Source organism: Engraulis encrasicolus, chromosome 19, assembly GCF_034702125.1.
Source record: "Engraulis encrasicolus isolate BLACKSEA-1 chromosome 19, IST_EnEncr_1.0, whole genome shotgun sequence".
Classification (NCBI taxonomy): Eukaryota; Metazoa; Chordata; class Actinopteri; order Clupeiformes; family Engraulidae; genus Engraulis; species Engraulis encrasicolus.
Window position 1 is genome coordinate 23,792,116 of NC_085875.1, and position 20,000 is coordinate 23,812,115.

The window sequence follows — 20,000 nt, forward strand, 5'->3', positions numbered from 1 at the left end:
ACACACACACACACACACACACACACACACACACACACACACACACACACACACACACACACACACACACACACACACACACACACACACACACACACACACACACACCTCCCCTTAATATCATGCCCCTCAAAAATGCCATGTGTTTCCTCCTGGGCGCATGCCAGAGTTGAGTACGGAACAAGAGAAATGTCAGCAGCTGTGTGTAAGTAAGGGTGTGCCACTCCACTCACCCAATGGGTAAGAGGGGGTGTGTGTGTCTGTGCGTGTGTCCGTGTCCGTTTAATTCTGAATAAAATTCCACTTTGAAAACATCATGTGAACACGTCCCAATTCGGAATTAAATGAAAGTGTAACGTAAACTTGGCAGAACTATTTAATTCCAAATTATTAGGAATTAAAAACCTCATGTAAAGGTGGCCATTCTCATACTTTGTTTGTCTGTCTGCCTTCTTTCTTTGTTCCTTCAGCAGTTTGGCTCTTGGAGTTCTAGAACGCTGTGTCATGTACAGTACGTGATTGGCTGCAGCAGCTTGTCATTACAGCCTCTAATTGGCCGAATCTGGTTAGCGTGGCTAATGAAGGATCAAGAGCGAGGCCATGCTTGATTTCCTTTAAGACCACAAACAATAACGTAAGGACCATAACGAGGCCAGACGCGCTTAATTAGTCTGTAATACTTTAATTAGTGATGTTGGTGCTGTTTCCCTTTTAAGGTTAAGGGTTTTAAAAAGTTACATTGTGTTTTTTTTTTTTTTTACAATGAACCAAAAAAAAATTGTAACCAACTGATCATTTTATAATATAATAATGACGATACAAATGGTCTCACTGTTTGTCTTTGTGTAACCACAGTCCACAGTGAGCTTTTAGTTCATGCACAATGGCGTATCTGGCAGATGTTAATAAATCCCAAGAGATTTACAGTACTGCAATTGAGGGTACAATTAATTTCAAGAACCCCCTCCCCCCTCTTTGTGAGGACACACAGACACGCATACACACACGCACAGACAGACACGCACAGACACGCACACACACCACTGTAATGATGCATCACGGACGCCAATTGTGGTCATAATCCATAATAGATGGAGAGGTAGGGTTAGTTTATTGGTCTCTGGGGAGAGGTTGAAGTGTTGGCACAGTGCTTCGCACAACAGCATTAAGGCACATTAATAATGTCTGTGGAGAGACCAGACCAGACCAGACCAGCGTGCCGTGGTGGTGGTTTCAGGGCAACATTAGACCAGCAATGTCATGTCACTGTTCATTGATGTAGCAGTGTGTGAGTAGGCATGCAGTGTGGTCTTGGGGAGGCTGTGTCTGTGTGTCTGTGTGTGTGTCTCTGTGTGCTTGTCTCTGTGTGCGTGTGTCTGTGTGTGCGTGTGTCTCTGTGTGTGCGCGTGTGTGTTTGGGTGTGTGAACAGGTCCCCAGAGCCATGTGTGAGTAGTCGTACAGTGTGGCATAGGGGGGCTGTGCGTGTGCGTGTGTGCGTGTGTGTGTCTGTGTGTATGTGTGACAATAGGTCCCCGGGGGCTCACACAGTGAGAAACGCATGCTGTGCTCTGCTCTTGTCGGACCTGATGTGTCTGTCCTCTCCTCAGGCAATGCCAAGCGTTCCTCACGGCGCTCAATGCTGAATGACAGTAGTGAGGCAGCGTAGTGTAGGGAGGCAGTGTGCGTGCGTGCGTGCGTGCGTGCGTGCGTGCGTGCGTGCGTGCGTGCGTGCGTGCGTGTGTGTGTGTGTGTGTGTGTGTCGGAGGGTGTGTGTGTGTGTGTCGGAGGGTGTGTGTGTGTGTCGGAGGGTGTGTGTGTGTGTCGGAGGGTGTGTGTGGGGGAGAGTTAGCCTTCAGCAGCTGGCAGCCAGGCTCCTTGGAGGGAAGGAGGAGTACAGAGAAAGAGAGAGAGACGAGAGGGAGGAAAAGAGGAATTGAAAGGGGCAATAACGAGATGTGGGGCCAGGGAAGTGTGTGGTGTGAAGAATAGAAGCAGCAGTAGGAGGAGAAGGATAGCATGATGGACAGAGGTAGAAAAGGTAAAGGAGAGATGGAAAGAATTGGGGAGGGAGGAAAGAAAGTAGAGGTGCAGACAGAAAGGGGGAAGTAGTCCAGGCAACAACAGCGAGAGCTGGATAGAGAAAGGAAGGTAGAGAGTATGAAACAGAGGAGGGGAAAGGAAAGGAAAGAGGGAAGACAGAAAAAAAGAGTGACGAGAGAAGGAAGGAAATGAACCAAACAAAGTAGAAAGGGAGAGAGAAGGGAAGGTAGAGGGGATATTATAGTTTGGAGAGAGAAGGGAAGGAGATGATGGGAAAGAGGGAGGGAGAAGGCAAGCAAGTGACTGAGGGAAAGAAAGGGAGAGAGAGAGAGAGAGGGAGAGAGAAAGAGAGGGACCCTGACTCTGGAGTAAATCTGCAGCTCTGTGGAATCTGCTGCTCGTCCTGGCTGATTTAAGGGGCTCCTTTACAGACATCCAAGTCTGGCACGCTGCCACACACGCACACGCACACGCACACGCACACGCACACACACACACACACACATTCACTCCAGCACAGGGGCCTCCTGCACTGACCCATTAAAGTAGGGAGAGAGAGAACGTCTGGGGAAAGAGAAAGGAAAGAAGAATCTAGTCTAGAGAAAGAAGAGGCTGAGTACGAGAGAAGTAAGAAGACGGTCTTTGGAAATAGAGGCGGAGAGGGAAAGACAAGAGAAAATCAACTAGAGGGATATGGATAAAGACTGCTGAGACAGAGCGGTGAAGAGAGATGAAGAAATGAGAGGGGGGAAACCGAGAGGAACTTTCAGAGCTCTGATGGCTTACATACTCTTGGTGAGATGCTAGTAAGCTAGAGCATTGGTCTCAACCTTTTATGATTGAACAAAAGGAAGGAAGAAGACATCGCTACGGCTTTGAGTGCTGATGCTGACAATAAGATGTCAGTCATCTGAAATGAAAGATACTTCAAAAAGCACTAAAGCGCCTAAGAAGAGTGATGCAAGAGAAAGGAATAAGAGGTGAAACACATGACTGAGAGACTATGAAAAGATGGAGAGAAGAGTGCGGAGTCTGTTGCAGTGTAGTGAAGTTATGCATGCTCCTGGGCAACTAGCTGTGGCTCATGTGCAGTGATTGGTCTCACCTGTCCAGCTGGCATGCAACTAAAGCCAACCACATGTCCTACTCTCCCTCCAGCCTCCAGCCCGCATTACTGCACATAACTCACCATAGGGGCCTGTCAGACACACACGCACACGCACACGCACGCACGCACGCAGTTGCTGACTTTAACCCCTGTTGACTCAGACATGCATGCATACACACATGCAAACACAGAAATCCGTCCTCTCGTTCCTTCTCCATCTCACTTTTTCTTTCCTCTTTTCATCCCCCCTTCTGTCTCTCTCACACACACACACACATCCTGACTGTCACTCTCTCTCACTCAAAGATTTCACAACCTTTTAAGGTCTCTCCACAATTTATGATGTTTCTGGCTTATCTTAACATGGATTCAGTGGATCAGAGGGGGGCTTGAAGTACTTGAGCGTTCTTTTGAAGCCAAACATCTGAAGGATGGTAGTTTAGTTACATGTATGACGTAAATGTCATGTACTGTAGACGTAGACGAAAGTTATAGTCAGCACAAACATGAAACACTTGTTTTGGCTATGTCAGTTTGAGAAACTGAACGGATAGTATTCCACCTTGTTCTTTTGTTCTGTCTCTCCCGGTCCGCCATGATCCATCTCTCTCTCTCTCTCTCTCTCTCTCTCTCTCTCTCTCTCTCTCTCTCTCTCTCTCTCTCTCTCTCTCTCTCTCTCTCTCTCTCTCTCTCTCTCTCTCTCTCTCTCTCTCTCTCTCTCTCTCTCGTGACCTCAGATGTGCGTTCTGTATTTGTGCATTTGGCACAGAGGCATGTCCAAACAGAAGCAGTAGTGATGGATCAGAGTACAACACACACACCATGTGTGTAAACAGACACACCAACACACAAACTTTAAAACTGCGGTGTGAAAATCAATGAGGCAGTTGATGCACAGTTGGGGGGCAGCAGTTGTGCGTGCGTGTTTGTGTGCGTGCGTTAGGGGGCAGAAGCAGCTGCTCCAGTGTTCAGCGTAGGGGTGGGCGATATGGCAAAAATGTTGTATCACGATATTTTAACATGAAATCACGATTTCGATTTTTTATCACGATCTTCCATCCAAAAAATAAAAACAACAAAAAACAGCTTTCATATACTTGCAATTTGTAATTTGCAGTCAATAAAATGTTAACACACTGATGATACTCTCATAAAGTGTACAATTGGAATACAATAATGTAAAGAATAAAGTTAAGACAACAACACAAGTGAGAAAACATCACTCTGATGCTGATAATAAACATCCTCACTGCAAGACGATCTATACGATTTCTCCACTTTGGCAGATTCGAGACGATATTTTACTCAATATCGCGATTCACGATATAATATCGTCATATCGCCCACCCCTAGTTCAGTGTGTAACCCCAGCAGGTTTCTGAGCAGCGTGGTAGAGATACAGTCAAGGACAGGAAGGCCACAGCACAGCAATGCAAGCTGCAGCTAGCAACCGTGTGGCTGTTAACGGACACACCCATCTAGGAATACACTGATTGTGTGAATGTGTGTGTGTGTGTGTGTGTGTGTACCATCACCCTGTAACACAAAGCAAACAGAAACACCCTGTGTTGCATCATTTCATGATCAAGGTTGTTGGGGTGGTAAGCTGGTATCTGACGTGATTATCATGATTCGAAAGGTTATCTTGTGCAGTTTCATACAAAATGGGCCATGTAGTACAGCACAATATTACAGTACTGCAACAATATTTTTATACTCGAGTTGCCCAAATGAGAACCTTTGTTTACATTGTATGTTTACTGTTTTTAGGCATGTTGTTGTCTTGTGTGTATTATGTGTTGTGCTGCTGTGTTTGTGTTGCTCTTCCACGTGTCTTGAGATATGATTGATTGGCTCTAAGCATCGGAGCCACAGTGTTGCAGGGCAAGGCCAAAGGGCCTGTGTGTGTGTGTGCCTGTGCGTGTGCGTGTGTGTGTGTGTACGTGCGTGCGTTTGTGTGTGTCGAGGTCAAAGGCGCTGGGACTTGCATGTGTGTTGGAGAAGGGAGTTGCCAAGGCAGGAATGGGAGGAACATGAGCTCACTCAGGTTGTGTGTGTGTCACTGAGACTTAGCTGCCCTCCTTTCTCCTTATCTTTCTCCTGCGCTGTGTGTGTGTGTGTGTGTGTGTGTGTGTGTGTGTGTGTGTGTGTGTGTGTGTGTGTGTGTGTGTGTGTGTGTGTGTGTGTGTGTGTGTGTGTGTGTGTGTGTGTGTGTGTGTGTGTGTGTGTGTGTGTGTGTGTGTGTGTGTGTGTGTCTTAGCTGGCCTCTTTTCGTCTTATCTGTCTGTCCTATCGTGTGTGTTTGTGTGCGCGCACGCGTGTGTGTTTGTGTGCACGCCTGTGTGTGTCCGTGTGTTTTGTGTGTGTGTGTTTCTGCATGTGTGCATATGCGTGACTGTGTGCGTATGTAGTGTGTGTGTGTCTTCTGCTCTCTTGTGTCAGTGTGGGCCTTTCATGTCTCCATGACTGTACTGTATAAGAGGAGGTCCCTACTCGTCTCAAGCATTTCCACTGAAACACACACACACACACACACACACACACACACACACACACACACACACACACACACACACACACACACACACACACACACACACACACTGTCAGACTGTCTGCCTTAGCCACACACACACACACACACACACACACACACACACACACACACACACACACACACACACACACACACACACACACACACACACACACACACACACACACACACACACACACACACACACACACACACATACACCAAGCTTTAAATCAGCCCAGTCATGTATGGAACCAGAACTGTTTTGTGCATTTTACGTGAATTTTCAGACTGCCTCTGGCTTCAAGCTCCCAGCCTTGTTCTTCCTCTCTTTCCCTCTCCCTTCTCTTCTTCTCTCCTCCTTCCTCTCCATTCCTTTCTCCTCCTCTCATCCTCCAACAGGCCTTGCTTCATTCCTACCCCTCTGTATCAGACTCGAGTACGCTGTTCTTCAACATCCAGCCTTATTCCTCTCCTCCTCTTCCTCTATTCCTCCTCTTCCCCTCCTTTCCGCTCCTCTACCAACATGCCTCACTGAATTCCTTCCTTTCTACAGTAGACTTACTTCCCCCCTCTGCCTCCACTTTTCTCTATTCCTCTACTCCATTTCACTACCCCCTCCTCCTTCTCCTCTCACCCTTTCTCTCCCCTTATCTCCTTCCTCCTCTCCCTACTCCTGCCCTCTCCTCCATCATTAGGTCTCACTGGGTCATTTCACATGAAATCAGACACAGTTTTGGACCCGACCGACACAGATTTCAATCATACTTGTTGTGCCTTTTCAGTAGCAAGGTAGCACCCCAGAACTGCATTTGTGTGATTCTGACACAAATATTAAGAGAGAAACAGACTAGCAAAGGTTTACATATGAGGGTGAAATGACCCCACGTGAAATGACCCCACTGCATTCTTTCCCCTATCCAACATTGTTATTCCTTTCTCCTTTTCTTCCTCTCTCCTCCTCCTCCTCTCTCCTCTTCCTCTCTCCTCCTCTTCCTGGCTTCCTCTGGCAGACTCTAGTATGCTGTACTTCAACATCGAGCTTCCTCTCCTCTTTCCTCTCCTCTCCTCCTCTTCCTCTCTCCTCCGCTTCCTCTATACTTTCCTCCTTTTCTTCCTTTTCCTCTTCCTTTCCCTCTTCCTTCCCTCCTCCATCAACAGGCCTTTCCCCTGTTCAACATTCCTTCCCTTATCCAAAAAGCTTATTCCTCCTCTTCTCTCGCTCCTCCTCTCCCTGCCTGTCCTCCTCATCCTCTCCTCCCCCTCTTCCTGTCTTCCTTTTGTCTTCCACCTCTCCTCCTTCTCTCCTTCCTCCTTTCCTCTTCTCCACCAACAGGCCTCCCTACATTCCTTCCCCTCTCCTGCAACATGGAGCCTTCTTCCTCCCCTCCTCTCCATCCTCCTCTCTCCTCCTCTACTTGCTCTCTTCTTCCTCTTCCTCTCTCCCTCCTGCTGCATTCCTTCCTCTCTCCAGCAACATAGAGCCTTCTTCCTTCCCTCCTCTCTCCTCTCTCCTCCTCTTCCTCCTCCTCTCCCTCCATCTGCATTCCTTCCTCTTCCTCTCCCTCCATCTGCATTCCTTCCTCTCTCCAGAAGTCTGCTCTGATCAAAGGCCATGGTAATGAGCCAGACAGGCAGACCTGCTAAGACGTCAGGCATGCTCTTCTGGACTGCTAAACATGGGAGACTAGGACTTGAAGGCATATTCACACCTACCTTGTTTGGTCCGGACCAAACAAACCAAATGTCATTTGGTTGGGATTTGGTTTTGGGCTGGTCTGAATGCAAATCACTGAACTTTGGTCCGGATCGAACAAGCTGACCTAATCCATGTATTTTTGGTTGAGTCAAAGGTTTGCCAACCATCCCAACACATCTTGTGCGTCTTGTGTGGTAGATGTTGGTAAATGTCACAAGATAATGCGCGCTGACCACTGTCCTCTGTAGCTGCCTGGCCTCTTCTTATTGATTTAAAAAAACTTGTAGCAGTTGCATAGTAATTGGATACTAATTGGTGTGAATTTATCACTTTTTGCACCTGGCGTTTCTGACCAATAGCTGAACGACCTTAGGGCACGTGGCTTTGTTGACCGATTGTTGTCCACTTACCAAAAAGTACAGTATGAAAGTGAACCGCGACAAAATGAATAAATAGAAAGTCAATTTGGTTTGCTCCTTCCTGGTCTGAAATCAATACAAGTGAAAGTGAAAGCCCATTGGGAAACTCCAACTCCCATTGTCATTGTGACACAGCACTCCACAGCACACAAGTGAACACTGCACACTGCACACAACGAAATTGCATTTATGCCTCACCCGTGCAAGGGGGCAGCCCTCAGTGGCGCCCCATGGAGAGCAGTGCGGTGGGACGGTACCATGCTCAGGGTACCTCAGTCATGGAGGAGGATGGGGGAGAGCACTGGTTGATTACTCCCCCCACCAACCTGGCGGGTCGGGAGTCGAACCGGCAACCTCTGGGATGCAAGTCTGACGCCCTAACCGCTCACCCATGACTGCCAATACATCCTGAGACTGAGAGAGGGGTAGACATGCAGGGGGACGGAGAGGGAGACCCAAAGAAAGGGCTGTTGATTGAAGCAATGGAGAGAGAACGTATGAGGACAGTGTGTAAAAGCACAGTGAGAGGGTGGTATTGAATGGACGCACCAAAGTGGAGAGAAAGAAAGAGAGAATATGTATGCTGTTGGAAGACGAAAGTGTGGGGGGAGAGTTGTTTACTCTTGGAAAGGTAGAACTAAGGTAGAAGAATAGAAAGGTTGGGGGTGAAGATGGGGGTAGCAGAAGTGTGTGAAGTGCTGCCAGAGTATTGTCTCAGGTTCTTGTAGTAATATAAGCAGGGTGTGTGTGTGTGTGTGGGTGTGTGTGGCGTGTGTGGCGTGTGTGGCGCGTGCGGCGTGTGTGGCGCGTGCGTGCGTGCGCGCGTGCGTGCGCGCGTGCGTGTGTGTGGCGCGCGTGTGAAGGATGGAGGGGATTTTGTTGTGTCAGTAAATGTGTAGTCCGACTCCCTGCTGGGTTTAGAGATCAAGTGTTGCTGTCCTCCTTACTGTATATACACAAACTGTACTGTACTCAATGAGAAATGTCACTAACAAACCTCTGCAAAGATGCACTCCCCCATCACTTTCATCCATCCTGAACAACACAAACGCACACACACACACACACACACACACACACACACACACACACACACACACACACACACACACACACACACACACACTACAAAAAAAAGCACTATGTCACTCCCAACTCCTCTTCTTTTTGACAGAGACACACACACACACACACACACACACACACACACACACACACACACACACACACACACACACACACACACACACACACACACCAGTCTCCTACTCCTCCCCTCTTCATGGATGTCCAAGATGAAGTTCATTCTGACACTTGCTGCGGGGGAGAGTGAGAGTGAGTGTGTGTGGTTGTTGATGCAGTGTGTGTGTGTGTGAGTGGGGGGTTGAATCCCTGGCTACTATTTGTGGAATGTGATGGGAGTGCGGGCTGTTGTGCGTGTGATACAGTGAGCGCTTTGTGTGGCGTGGCCTGATTTCCTACGACAGCCTCGGCCCGGGGTCTCTCTCTCTCTCTCTCTCTCTCTCTCTCTCTCTCTCTCTCTCTCTCTCTCTCTCTCTCTCTCTCTCTCTCTCTCTCTCTCTCTCTCTCTCTCTCTCTCTCTCTCTCTCTCATCCCGCTTTTGTTTTTTTATCTGCACACTCATTCTCCCTTGTATGCCCACTTGCTACAACTCTTTTCCCCTTTCTCTTTCTCTTTCTTTTTCTTTTTCTTTTTCTTTTTCTCTTTCTCTTGATCATCGCTCCTCTTCTTTCTTTAAAACCCCTACTGGTGCTCTCCTACTGTATATGCTCACTCATCTCTCTCCCTCCCTTGCCAAAACTCTTCTTTTTTTGTTCTTTGCCCCATTCATCTTTTTTTTCTCTCCTACACATTATCTCTCCATTCTGCTTGGGAAAAAGTCTCCAGTAGTCCTCCCCTGTATGCACTGTCCCCTCACTACATCTCTCTTTTTCTCCGCCATTCTCCTGGTGCCTGTTTCTGACTGTTTGGCAGTTTTCCTGTTTTCCCTTTCTCTTCTCTTTTCCTTCTCCTGCTCTGTCTCTTGTAGTTGTCGTGTGTGATGTGTCCTCTGTCGCTCTCTCGCTCTCTCTCTCTCTCTCTCTCTCGCTCTCTCGCTCTCTCGCTCTCTCGCTCTCTCGCTCTCTCGCTCTCTCGCTCTCTCGCTCTCTCCCTTCTCCCTTGTTGTGTGTAAATGTGCGCTCCTGCTGCTGGCTCTGTTTCCTAGTTGGTGCATGCTTCAGTAGCCACACACACACACACACACACACACACACACACACACACACACACACACACACACACACTTATGCTCGCCAGATGGGAGGGCTCGAATGAGTTACTGTGCGTGTGTGTGTCAGCTTGGCATTTGTGTGTGTATTTGTACATGTAAGCTTGCGTGTGTATTTATTTTCATGGGTTTAATTGTGTGCAAGTTTATGCGTGTGTGTGTGCCTGCGTATGCCTGTGTGTGTGCCTGCGTGTGTGCGTCTACATGTGTGTGCGTCTACACGTGTGTTAAGGCTGTAACGATATTGCATCGAACCGAGGGATCGCGGTACGCAGACCCACGAACCCCTATCGCGAACCTTCCTCGCAGAATCGCGATGCGCTCTTTAAAAGCTGTTACCAGAGTTCTTCCCTAACAAAGTCTCTGTTGTTACCCCTCAGTCTAGAAAACAGCAGGATACAGGCAAATGTTTGCATATGCGCTTTAAAAAGACAAGTAGAAAAGGGGCGCACATGTGCGAGTAACACTTCCATTCACCCCTCTCTTATAAAATGTTCCGTCCAACCAGCACGTGCGCACTTGTTGTCAATTGCCTGAGCAACCTCCGCAAGACGAAAACTTGGAAACGTCGGAAGGTAAAGCACAGAAATGAACAACAGACCAAGAAGGCTTTATCAAACGTGTGAAGGTGTTTAGATTCATGCATGCGCCGATGCTGTTGAGTGGAGATAGACGTTGAGCGGAGAGAGAGAAAGAGAGCGAGAGAGCGAGATGCTCCGCCTGCCCAAATTCATAAACCACGCTGCGCTCTGTAAGGGAAGTGTCTGAAGTCGGGCGAACGTTGAGGTCAATGTGGACATTAATAGGCAGCGTTATTTCTTCCCAGCATTGACCGCCTGCCTACCGAAAACATGCTCCATTTCAGCCTGTATCCATTCCCGCTCTTGACAAAATGTCAAATCACAAAACCAAACAAAGGACAACGTGCGTGTTGCATCGTGAGAACATAGGCTAACTGAGGTTCATTTCGAGATGTGTTTGTATTAAGCGTGCGCGCGCTGCTGCACGAACAAAAAAGTTACAAAAATATTAAACATCAAAATTAAGTGTTGCATTTTTGTAAGTAACTTTATAGCCTACAACATGTTTCCTAACGAAATATGACCAGTGTTGTTTTCAGTTATTGTTTGGATATTAATTGGATAATGTTTGATAATGTGAGACAGTTGTTAAAGGCTGCCTACTGGAACCCTGACCCTTCTCTGTCTCTCTCACCCATGGTCAGCATCTCAGCACGATATGATCTAAGGCTATTAATAAGAAGTCTACTTTTCCTTGGTGAACTAATATCCCTTATTTCTCTGTGTTGTGCTTTGATGTCAACACCTGGGGAACAGGTTGCAGTGGATAGCCTATATCTGCAACATAATTTAGTACACCTACAAAATTAATGTATTTAGGTAGGCCTAAATGCAAAAAGAAAGCATATATATAGCCTATATAGGCCTAATATATTTTCTTCTTTTTTTCCCTTTAAAAAATAAAATAAAATCGTGGGGCGTATCGAATCGTGGGTCATATATCGTGATACAAACCGAATCGTGGGTTGGGTGTATCGTTACAGCCTTAACGTGTGTGTGTGTGTGTGTGTGTGTGCGTGTGTGCGTGTGTGCGTGTGTGCGTGTGTGCGTGTGTGCGTGTGTGTGTGTGTGTGTGTGTGTGTGTGTGTTTATTATCCATGTTGCGTGCACCTATCAGTCCCCTCCGTGACTAGATATAGAATGCTTGTAATGAGCCATCATAACCCATGTCCCCTCTTCAAGCCCCTGACCTGTACGGTACACCATGGCATTGCACGCAAAGGTCAGCATGCTTCTGATGGAAGCAGTTACTGTAGCATGCGGCAGCATAATATCCAGGGCGCCTGATTGACAAGGTTACATTGCATTACACATTGCTGACTCTTTGATCCAAAGTGTTGTTTAGATACAGGCAGGGTATTTGATTACAGTCCCTGGGGCAATGTGAGGTTGGGTCCCTTGCTCAAGGGCATGATGAGGATGTGTGTGAGGAAATGGACAGGAGGAAAAGAACCACATTCTTCAGACTGGTACAGGATTTGAAACGGCAATTCCAAGGCCAACTCCCCAACCATTAGGCCATAGCATGAAGTGAATCTCAACATTGAATCTGATGGCATATTAGCATTGTGTCCATTGCATTTGATGGAGTTTGTTAGCATGACCTAGCACAATCTCCACTGCATCTTTTTGGATGCTCTGTTTAGCATACTGCCAGGTTGCAGCATACTGTCCAGTGGAGTTGGTGGGCAGCTGTGGGTCAGCTCCGCTCTGCTCTCTGGGGTTTGTTAGTGTGTCCCCTCAGAGTTAATCTGGCAGCCAAATGCAAAACGATCCGTTAATGATTAGGGCCAGGGTATGCTCCTTTTCCTTCTGCACGACGAGCCTTTACTCTAAGCTTCCTGGAGTTAGGTGGGCACTACAGTATGCGTGAGCTTATGTGGGTCATTGTAGAGAGAGAGACAGAGAGAGAGAGACAGAGAGAGAGAGAGACATAGCGAGACAAAGAGAGAAAGACAGAGAATGGTTCTGACTTTGTTTCAGTTGGCTGTGTTTGGAGGTAGGGGACGTGGGGGAGAGAGACCCTACTTTGACTACTTTTGCACAGCTAGCCTGTAGTTGGACAATACAGAGCTTGTTATGTAGTTTGCTGTGGTTGTTGTTCTCCAAATGAGAGGGAGCAGGGGATGGGGATTGGGTTGCCCATCAGCTTGATGAGAGGTTTGGGTAATGGGAGAGAGATGGCCCCCCACTTTGGCTTATTCCGCTCAGCTAGCCTGTGGCCTGTGGGCCTGCATTAGATGGTCAATACGAGTGTGCTTACTGTATGTGCAGGGACAGAGTCTCCATGATCCCCTGGGTACTTGTCCTCTGATAAAATGCGACTATAGCGTTGTTAACGTTGTGTGATTTTAGCTCAATATGACAATGGAAATACAGTACAAAGGCTTGGCCTTCAGGGGCCCCTTGTCTCTTGGAGCCCCTGGGCCTGAGCCCGGTAGGCCCATGCAATATTCTGCCCTTGTGTGTATGGTTTGCCGTGTCTGTTATACTCTGAGTGGGAATGGAGGTTTGAATTGAATGTGATTGAGGAGTGGGGAACACAAAGGATAAGTTAAAAGAGAGAGGGAGAGACAGACACACAATACTTTATTTGATATTATTGTTTGATATTATCATCAAAATCATTGCTATTACTACTTTTTTTAAATAAACATTTATTACAAATATACCTCTTCAGCCAATGCTTTGGCAATACAAAATGTATTTTGTGCTGCCAATAAAGCTCTGATGAATGAGAGTTAGTGAGTGTGAGTTCACAGAGGAAGAGATGTTGGGTAGTGGAGAGAGGGGGTGTGTATCGGCATGCACTGCAGTGTTTGCTCTGTCCAGTCTCTGCCTGCCTGTGCTGGCGGATGCTGTGTTTGCGTTCAGGTCCAGTGACCAAAGTACAGCTGATGACATGGAGACGGGAGGCACCGGCCGGGGAGTCGCAGGGTCCTAGTGTCCTCCCATTTTCCACCTCACTCACTCACTCACTCACTCACTCACTCACTCACTCACTCACTCACTCACTCACTCACTCACTCACTCACTCACTCACTCACTCACTCACTCACTCACTCACTCACTCACTCACTCACTCACTCACTCACTCACTCTCCTGTCTTTCTCTCCTTTTTACACTCTTCTGCATGAAAGCTTGTCCTTTATTCTCCGGCCATTCGTTTTGCGATGTCACTCTACCCCCTCACGCCTCTTCTTTCACTCTCTCTCTCTCTCTCTCTCTCTCTCTCTCTCTCTCTCTCTCTCTCTCTCTCTCTCTCTCTCTCTCTCTCTCTGAGATGAGCTCATAATGATGCTTTGGTATTTGGCATGTAGCTGAGGGTGATTGCTGCATCAGTGCTACTCTGGTGGTTTACGTCACTATATGCTCTGTGTAGGCCACTCATAGTGACATTGGTCACGCCAGCAGCCTCAAAGCCTGTCTACTCTCACAATGGGGGGAAATAATGGTGATTTAAAGGATGTTTCATTAGCATATCTTAAACAAAGCACACAAACAAAATTAATGTGTTTTTGATTAACATGTTGTGCCATGTTTAACTGGATTATCAGTGATGCTAATGCTAATTATTCTTCCCTTTTTTGTCTTTCATGTTTCGGTCCATCTCTCCATCTTTGGCGCGTCATCCAATTGATCTACATCAGAGCCCAGCCAAAGGTACGACATGTCAACAGTTGTTCGGTCCAAATTAAAGTACTTCTGTGTGTGCACATGCGTGTCAGACTGAGATTGTGTGTAATGTGTATATTCTTAAGTGAATCCAAATGAAAGTACTTAAGTGTGTGTGTTTGTCTCTGTGTGTTTGTCTCTGTGTGTTTGTCTGTGTGTGTTTGTCTGTGTGTGTTCGCTTCACCCTCTGTGAGTGCTTGCCCGCATGTGTGTGTCTGTGTGTATTCAAGCATATTTGGGGTTCCCTTCAAGTATGTTTACAGTCAACCTTTCACTATGACCTAGGAATTTAGGAATTTGAGGAATGCGAGCTTGCATAAACTTTTCTCCCTGCACAGTGCAGAAGAGAGGCATTTTTGTGCATCTGAATTACCATGCATTTGAATAAGTAATTCAAAAACATGCTGAATGGGTAGCCATTGTGTTTTGACTCTGAAATACACAAGTATGAAAAACAACATAATTACTTCAAGACACAGAGTGCGTTTGTTATTTGGCCATGCAAGTAGTTTCGACTCGACTTGCTTACATCTAAATCCTTTAGATAGCATGACCTGGATGAATAAGTCATCAGACATACAGGGTTCAGAAAATGGTGATATTTAGCTTTCAATAAAATGAGAGTGTGCATTAGTTGAAGGTAAATTGGTGTAAAGTCACAGATACTGTGCTGTGACTGGTTCAGGATGAGAATTTGTGCGTTTCATTTATTTATTTATTTCATCCTGTTACATCACCTGAAAGCCAAATATCCCTACCTTTGGTGAACAGTGCTTTTCTTTAGGCTATGCCTTGCCTATATAATATTGTCTAGAGGTGCACCGAAATGAAAAATTGTGTCCGAAACCGAATAATAATTAATCACTTGGCCGAATACCGAAACCGAAATCGAGTATTACAATTCAGTCAAAAGTTATCAAAAGTTAGGTTTTTCACTATTTTCAAATATTGCTTAAATGTACGGCTTAGGCCTACAATAAATGTTTAGAAATGTTTTTGAAAGAAAATAAATGTGTATTTGAAGTCTTCAAATGTTAGTGTAGAACTGGAATTAGTGTAATTGATTCATTAATTCAGTAATTTCAATTCATTTCTATTCGGCCTCCGATTCGGTCACTCAATTGGCTTTTTTTTTTGTGCATTTTTAACCGAATATTTTCTGCAGCTGAATTTTCGGTGCACCTCTAATAATGTCATGTCATCTGTGTTTTCTTCCTGACAGGTCTTTGCCTACGACTACTGCTTCTGGTCGATGGACGAGTCGGAAAAAGACAAATTTGCTGGTTGGTATCTTCTTTATTATTGTTTTTTTTTTAAAGCAGAAGCTTTTACATTTTAAATTGACTTCAAATCAAACTCCACGGGGTCCCCCGTAATTATGACAGCCGACTAATCCCCAACATCCCCAGTTGGTATCTTTCTAAGCATTTACAATATGCTCAACAATTGAAAAAGGAAAAATAAAAAAAATCAAGGGGAAGGGAATGGAAATGTCAAGTTAATCACATGCTGTTAGGCGTCTTTTGCCTCGTTCTGTGTAATCCCTCCAGATATGAAGGCATAGCAGCAGCCTCCAGCCGGCTGTACTACTTGGCATTCATCTGTGTGTTTGTATGTGATGCCAGTCTGGCTGATATAGATGTTTACAAATCACAAGATGAGCACCTCAGGCAGACTGTCAAGAAGCTGAACTCTGTCTGTGTGAAGCTGTGTGTGCGCGTGTAGCTGTGTGTGCGCGTGTAGGTTTGTGCGCGTGTGTAGCTGTTTGCGCGCGTGTAGCTGTGTGCGCGAGTGTGTGCGTCTGTGCTTGTGTGTGCGTACCTGTGTGTGACTCTGTATCTCTGTGTGTCTGTTTATACACAGGCAAATGAGCATTTCTATGTATGAGCTCCTTGCCTATGTTGGGCGGTCCAGTGAAGGAGAGCAGGCTTTTGTATGTGTGTGAGCCAGTTTCTTTGCTGTGTATGCGTGCGTGCGTGCGTGTATGTGTGCGAGCCAGTTTCCTCTCCTGTGCTGCTGAATGCTCTTATGACCAGCGAGAGCCGGCTCTGCCAGAGAAAGTCGAGCAAAGTAACCATGTCAGGAATGCAACGGCAGGCAGGCAGACACCCTTAATTTGCCCTTTAAAAAACGCCCTGCGGCTCACGCCGGATTAACAAGGTGAACGGGAGATTAAGGCACAGCATGGCCGCCACAGTGGCGGTCGACTCAGTCGGCACACCTACAGCTACTGGAACGGGAGAAACGCGGTCGCCGCCGCCGCCACTGCTGCTGCTGCTGCTGCTGCTGCTGCTGCTGCTGCTGCTGCTGCTGCTGCTGCTGTTGGCGTTTTGGCCCCGTTGAGAGTTGACCAAGTTTACTGACTGGAGTCTAGCGAGCATGTGATTAGATCAGCGGCCGGGCGGGCCGCTCTCATTGATGAACTCAGCACACTGAGGACACAGCAGCTCAGCTCAGCACAGCACAGCTCAGCGGAGGATAGAGCAGAGCAGAGCAGGGCGACCCAATGACCTCATACTGTACACAAGTCAGGACATCTGATCATGTGTGTGTCACACTGTTTGTGTCACAGTTTGTGTGTGTGGGGTGGTGGGGGGATTGGAGAGAGGGGCGGTTGAGAAATAGGCGGGGGGGGGATATTGTAGAATCTCTAAATTCTGCACAGAACAGATTCTGTGAAATTTACTGTTTGTGTTTGTGTGTGTGTGTGTGTGTGTTTTCAGGTCAGGATGTGGTATTTCAGTGCCTAGGGGAGAGTCTTCTGGACAATGCCTTCCAGGGCTACAACGCCTGCATCTTTGCCTACGGGCAAACAGGTGGGTCACAACACCATACCACACTTCACCACATTATTATAATACAACACTTCACCAGACTACACTGCACTATCCCACACCACATGACACCTGATCTGTTGAGTGTATAAGATCAGATGCTTTCAACTGAAATAAATAAATAAATGCAAAGAAAATAATCTCAATTGCCCCATAGTCACCCATACTTGTCTCAGGCACTGGGTGCAAAGGTCTGTTTGTGGTGACCGATGACGTGTGTGTGTGTGTGTGTGTGTGCGTGCGTGCGCGTGCGTGCGTGTGTGTGTGTGTGTGTGTGTGTGTGCGTGCGTGCGCGTGCGTGCGTGTGTGTGTGCGTGCGTGTGTGCGTGCATGCGTGCGCTCCTCTTAGCTCTGGATCAGGTTTGACATGCTGCTCTGAAAGCAGCTGAAAGACTCTTGCCTCTAGTGTCTCCCACACGTCTGGTTTACTCTATAGTAGACTGTGGTTAGACAACCCAGGGGCTCCTTGGAACGGGTGGGTGAGCGTGTTTGAGTGAGTGAGGGAGAGAGAGAGAGAGATAGAGAAGGAAAGAAAGAGAGAGAGAGAGAGAGAGTGAGAGTTAACCCAGATGTTGAGTCAACCTATCGATCTTCTGCATGCGGCAGACAACAAATCCCTGTGACCTGCAACTCAGCGTGTTTGTTTGAAAGACTGGATGTACAAGTTCCTCTGGTTGTACCCAGATGACAGTGCTGGTCAGAGCAGGTCAACCCTCTGGCTCTCTCTAAAGGACTCCAAATACCATTTTACACACATGATGGCAAGGCCTTTTGCGCTCATCTGCCAGTTTCTGGAGAACATGACATGGTTAAATCCGAGTCTTCAAAAAGTGTTGCCGACTGTATTTCTAGGAGCACCCAAAAGAATGGGGAGCAACATGTCTTAATATATTTTTAGGGTTTTTTATACCTTTATTGACAGGACAGTATGAGATGCTGACAGGAAGTGAGTGGGAGAGAGCGTTGGGGAGGATTGGGAAATGACCCCGGCCGGACTCAAACCAGAGTCCCCATGGGCATGCAAGCCCAAATGTGGGGGGCTTAGCGCGTTGCACCACAGCGCTAGCCAGGCTGCGCCCTCCTAGTGACGCAACACCTTCGGTGAATCTCGATTGCAAGTCTATGATGATCAGGCAGCCACAGCGCACCCCCCCCACATTTGCTCACAGCTCAACGGGGGGTTGCCCAAGTCTCCGTTCGTTCCGGACGGCTCATGTGGCCTGAGAAGTCAGAGTTCCCCCTACAGGGTTTCTCTGGTCAAATTTGGCCTGAATATTTGTGTTTCTTAGCTCACTATTGGTATTCTGCAGCTTAACCTTTTGAAATTATGCAAGCACACACCTTGACCGCGTGGCAGTCCGACTAGCTGAGCCAGCAGCTTAACCAGATGGTTTTGTGTGCGCGTGCTCACGTCAGAGAGAGTAGAGAGAGAGAGGTTCCATTGCCCCATTGTTTCCTGGTTCTATTATGGCCCCCCTTAGGCAGACCTAGGCAGACCTAAGGACTGTTCTATTCATTGTAGGAGCATTATGACACACCCCTTTAGGCAGACCGGAACCTGGTCGCGTTAGGTGCCCATAGAAACCTATTATGTTGGCATATCTCTATAGAATATCTCTGCTCACGTGGTTACATTCACTATTTCCAGCGAGATTGGACCCAAGCTACTATCCTTTCTAGTCTGAGCTGTCGTTCGTCACATGGTTGTCATCACACCCCCCGGACTCGCGTGCGTGCCTAAAGAGGGAGGGGGTTGCATATGCCTAAAGATGGAGGGGGTTGCATATATATATGGAGAGGTTTGTCCCTATGCTGTTGAGTAGTGGGGTTGGAGCTAGGGTGTCGGAGGTGTGCATATTTGTGGGGAGGCTCGCCTCTATGCTATACTGTTGTGTTTGATGTGGGTTGCGGAGGCATTGTTTGGAGTTGTGGGGAGGTTAACCCCTATGCAATGCTCTCCAGTCAGGGACTTTCCCCAGGGCCTACCGCAGCTGCCTGGGGTTGAGAAGAGGCTGCAGTGCAGTGATGCTGCTGCTGCTGCTGCTGCAGGAGAACGATGTGCTGAACTATGTTGCACAATGCTGCCGTACAAAGGCCAAGTGCAGTAACTCTGCCAACATTGAAAAAGGCCTACCGTTATATCAGAGATATTCTATAGAGATATGCCAACATAATAGGTTTCTATGGGCACCTAACGCGATCAGGTTCCGGTCTGCCTAAAGGGGCGTGTCATAATGTTCCTACAATGAATAGAACAGTCCTTAGGTCTGCCTAGGTCTGCCTAAAGGGGGGCATAATAGAACCAGGAAACAATGGGCCAATGGAACCTCTCTCTGGTTATATCGGTCACAAGATAAAGGAGGTATTATCAAGACCATTTTCAGTCTACCGGTAAACTCAATTTTGAGAAGATATGGTTACTGCTCTTTGTCTTTGTAAGGGCAGAGTGGATGAGCTGTCTCAAAGCAATGCAGCAATGGATGACGGTTGTTTTCCAGAAGTGCAGCTCTACAGTACAAAGCCAAACACAGCACAGTAACTGGAGATTTTAGTCAAAACTCTGGTCAAGACTGTGGTGGAGAAGGAGGTGATGTAGGATGCGTTGTATAAGGAATGAGCTATGTATTTACAGCAATGCAGCTCTACAAAGTACAAAAGCTACTTGCTACATGTTGTGCTCTACTTTATTTTGTACAATGCACTGTTTTCCAGCTGCCAGGTTTCTACAAAGCCCAAACACGGTGCAGTAGCTCTAGATGTAGTCGAAATTCAGGTCAGACTTCATTACACTTCCTTTTTTCAGTGCCTCTGCTGCA

At 47.1% G+C, this 20,000-nt stretch overlaps 1 protein-coding gene across 4 annotated transcripts in view; it reads left to right on the forward strand.

Moving 5' to 3' along the window:
- The window catches only part of kif13ba (kinesin family member 13Ba), a 116,994-nt gene that overhangs the window by 20,171 nt on the left and 76,823 nt on the right, over positions 1 to 20,000 (forward strand). For all 4 annotated transcript variants that reach the window (XM_063183846.1, XM_063183849.1, XM_063183847.1 and 1 more), the window contains exons 3-5: positions 14,326 to 14,338; positions 15,573 to 15,633; positions 17,074 to 17,166. In XM_063183846.1, coding sequence (XP_063039916.1) covers positions 14,326 to 14,338; positions 15,573 to 15,633; positions 17,074 to 17,166 — 167 coding nt within the window. The remainder of the gene's footprint in view (positions 1 to 14,325; positions 14,339 to 15,572; positions 15,634 to 17,073; positions 17,167 to 20,000) is intronic.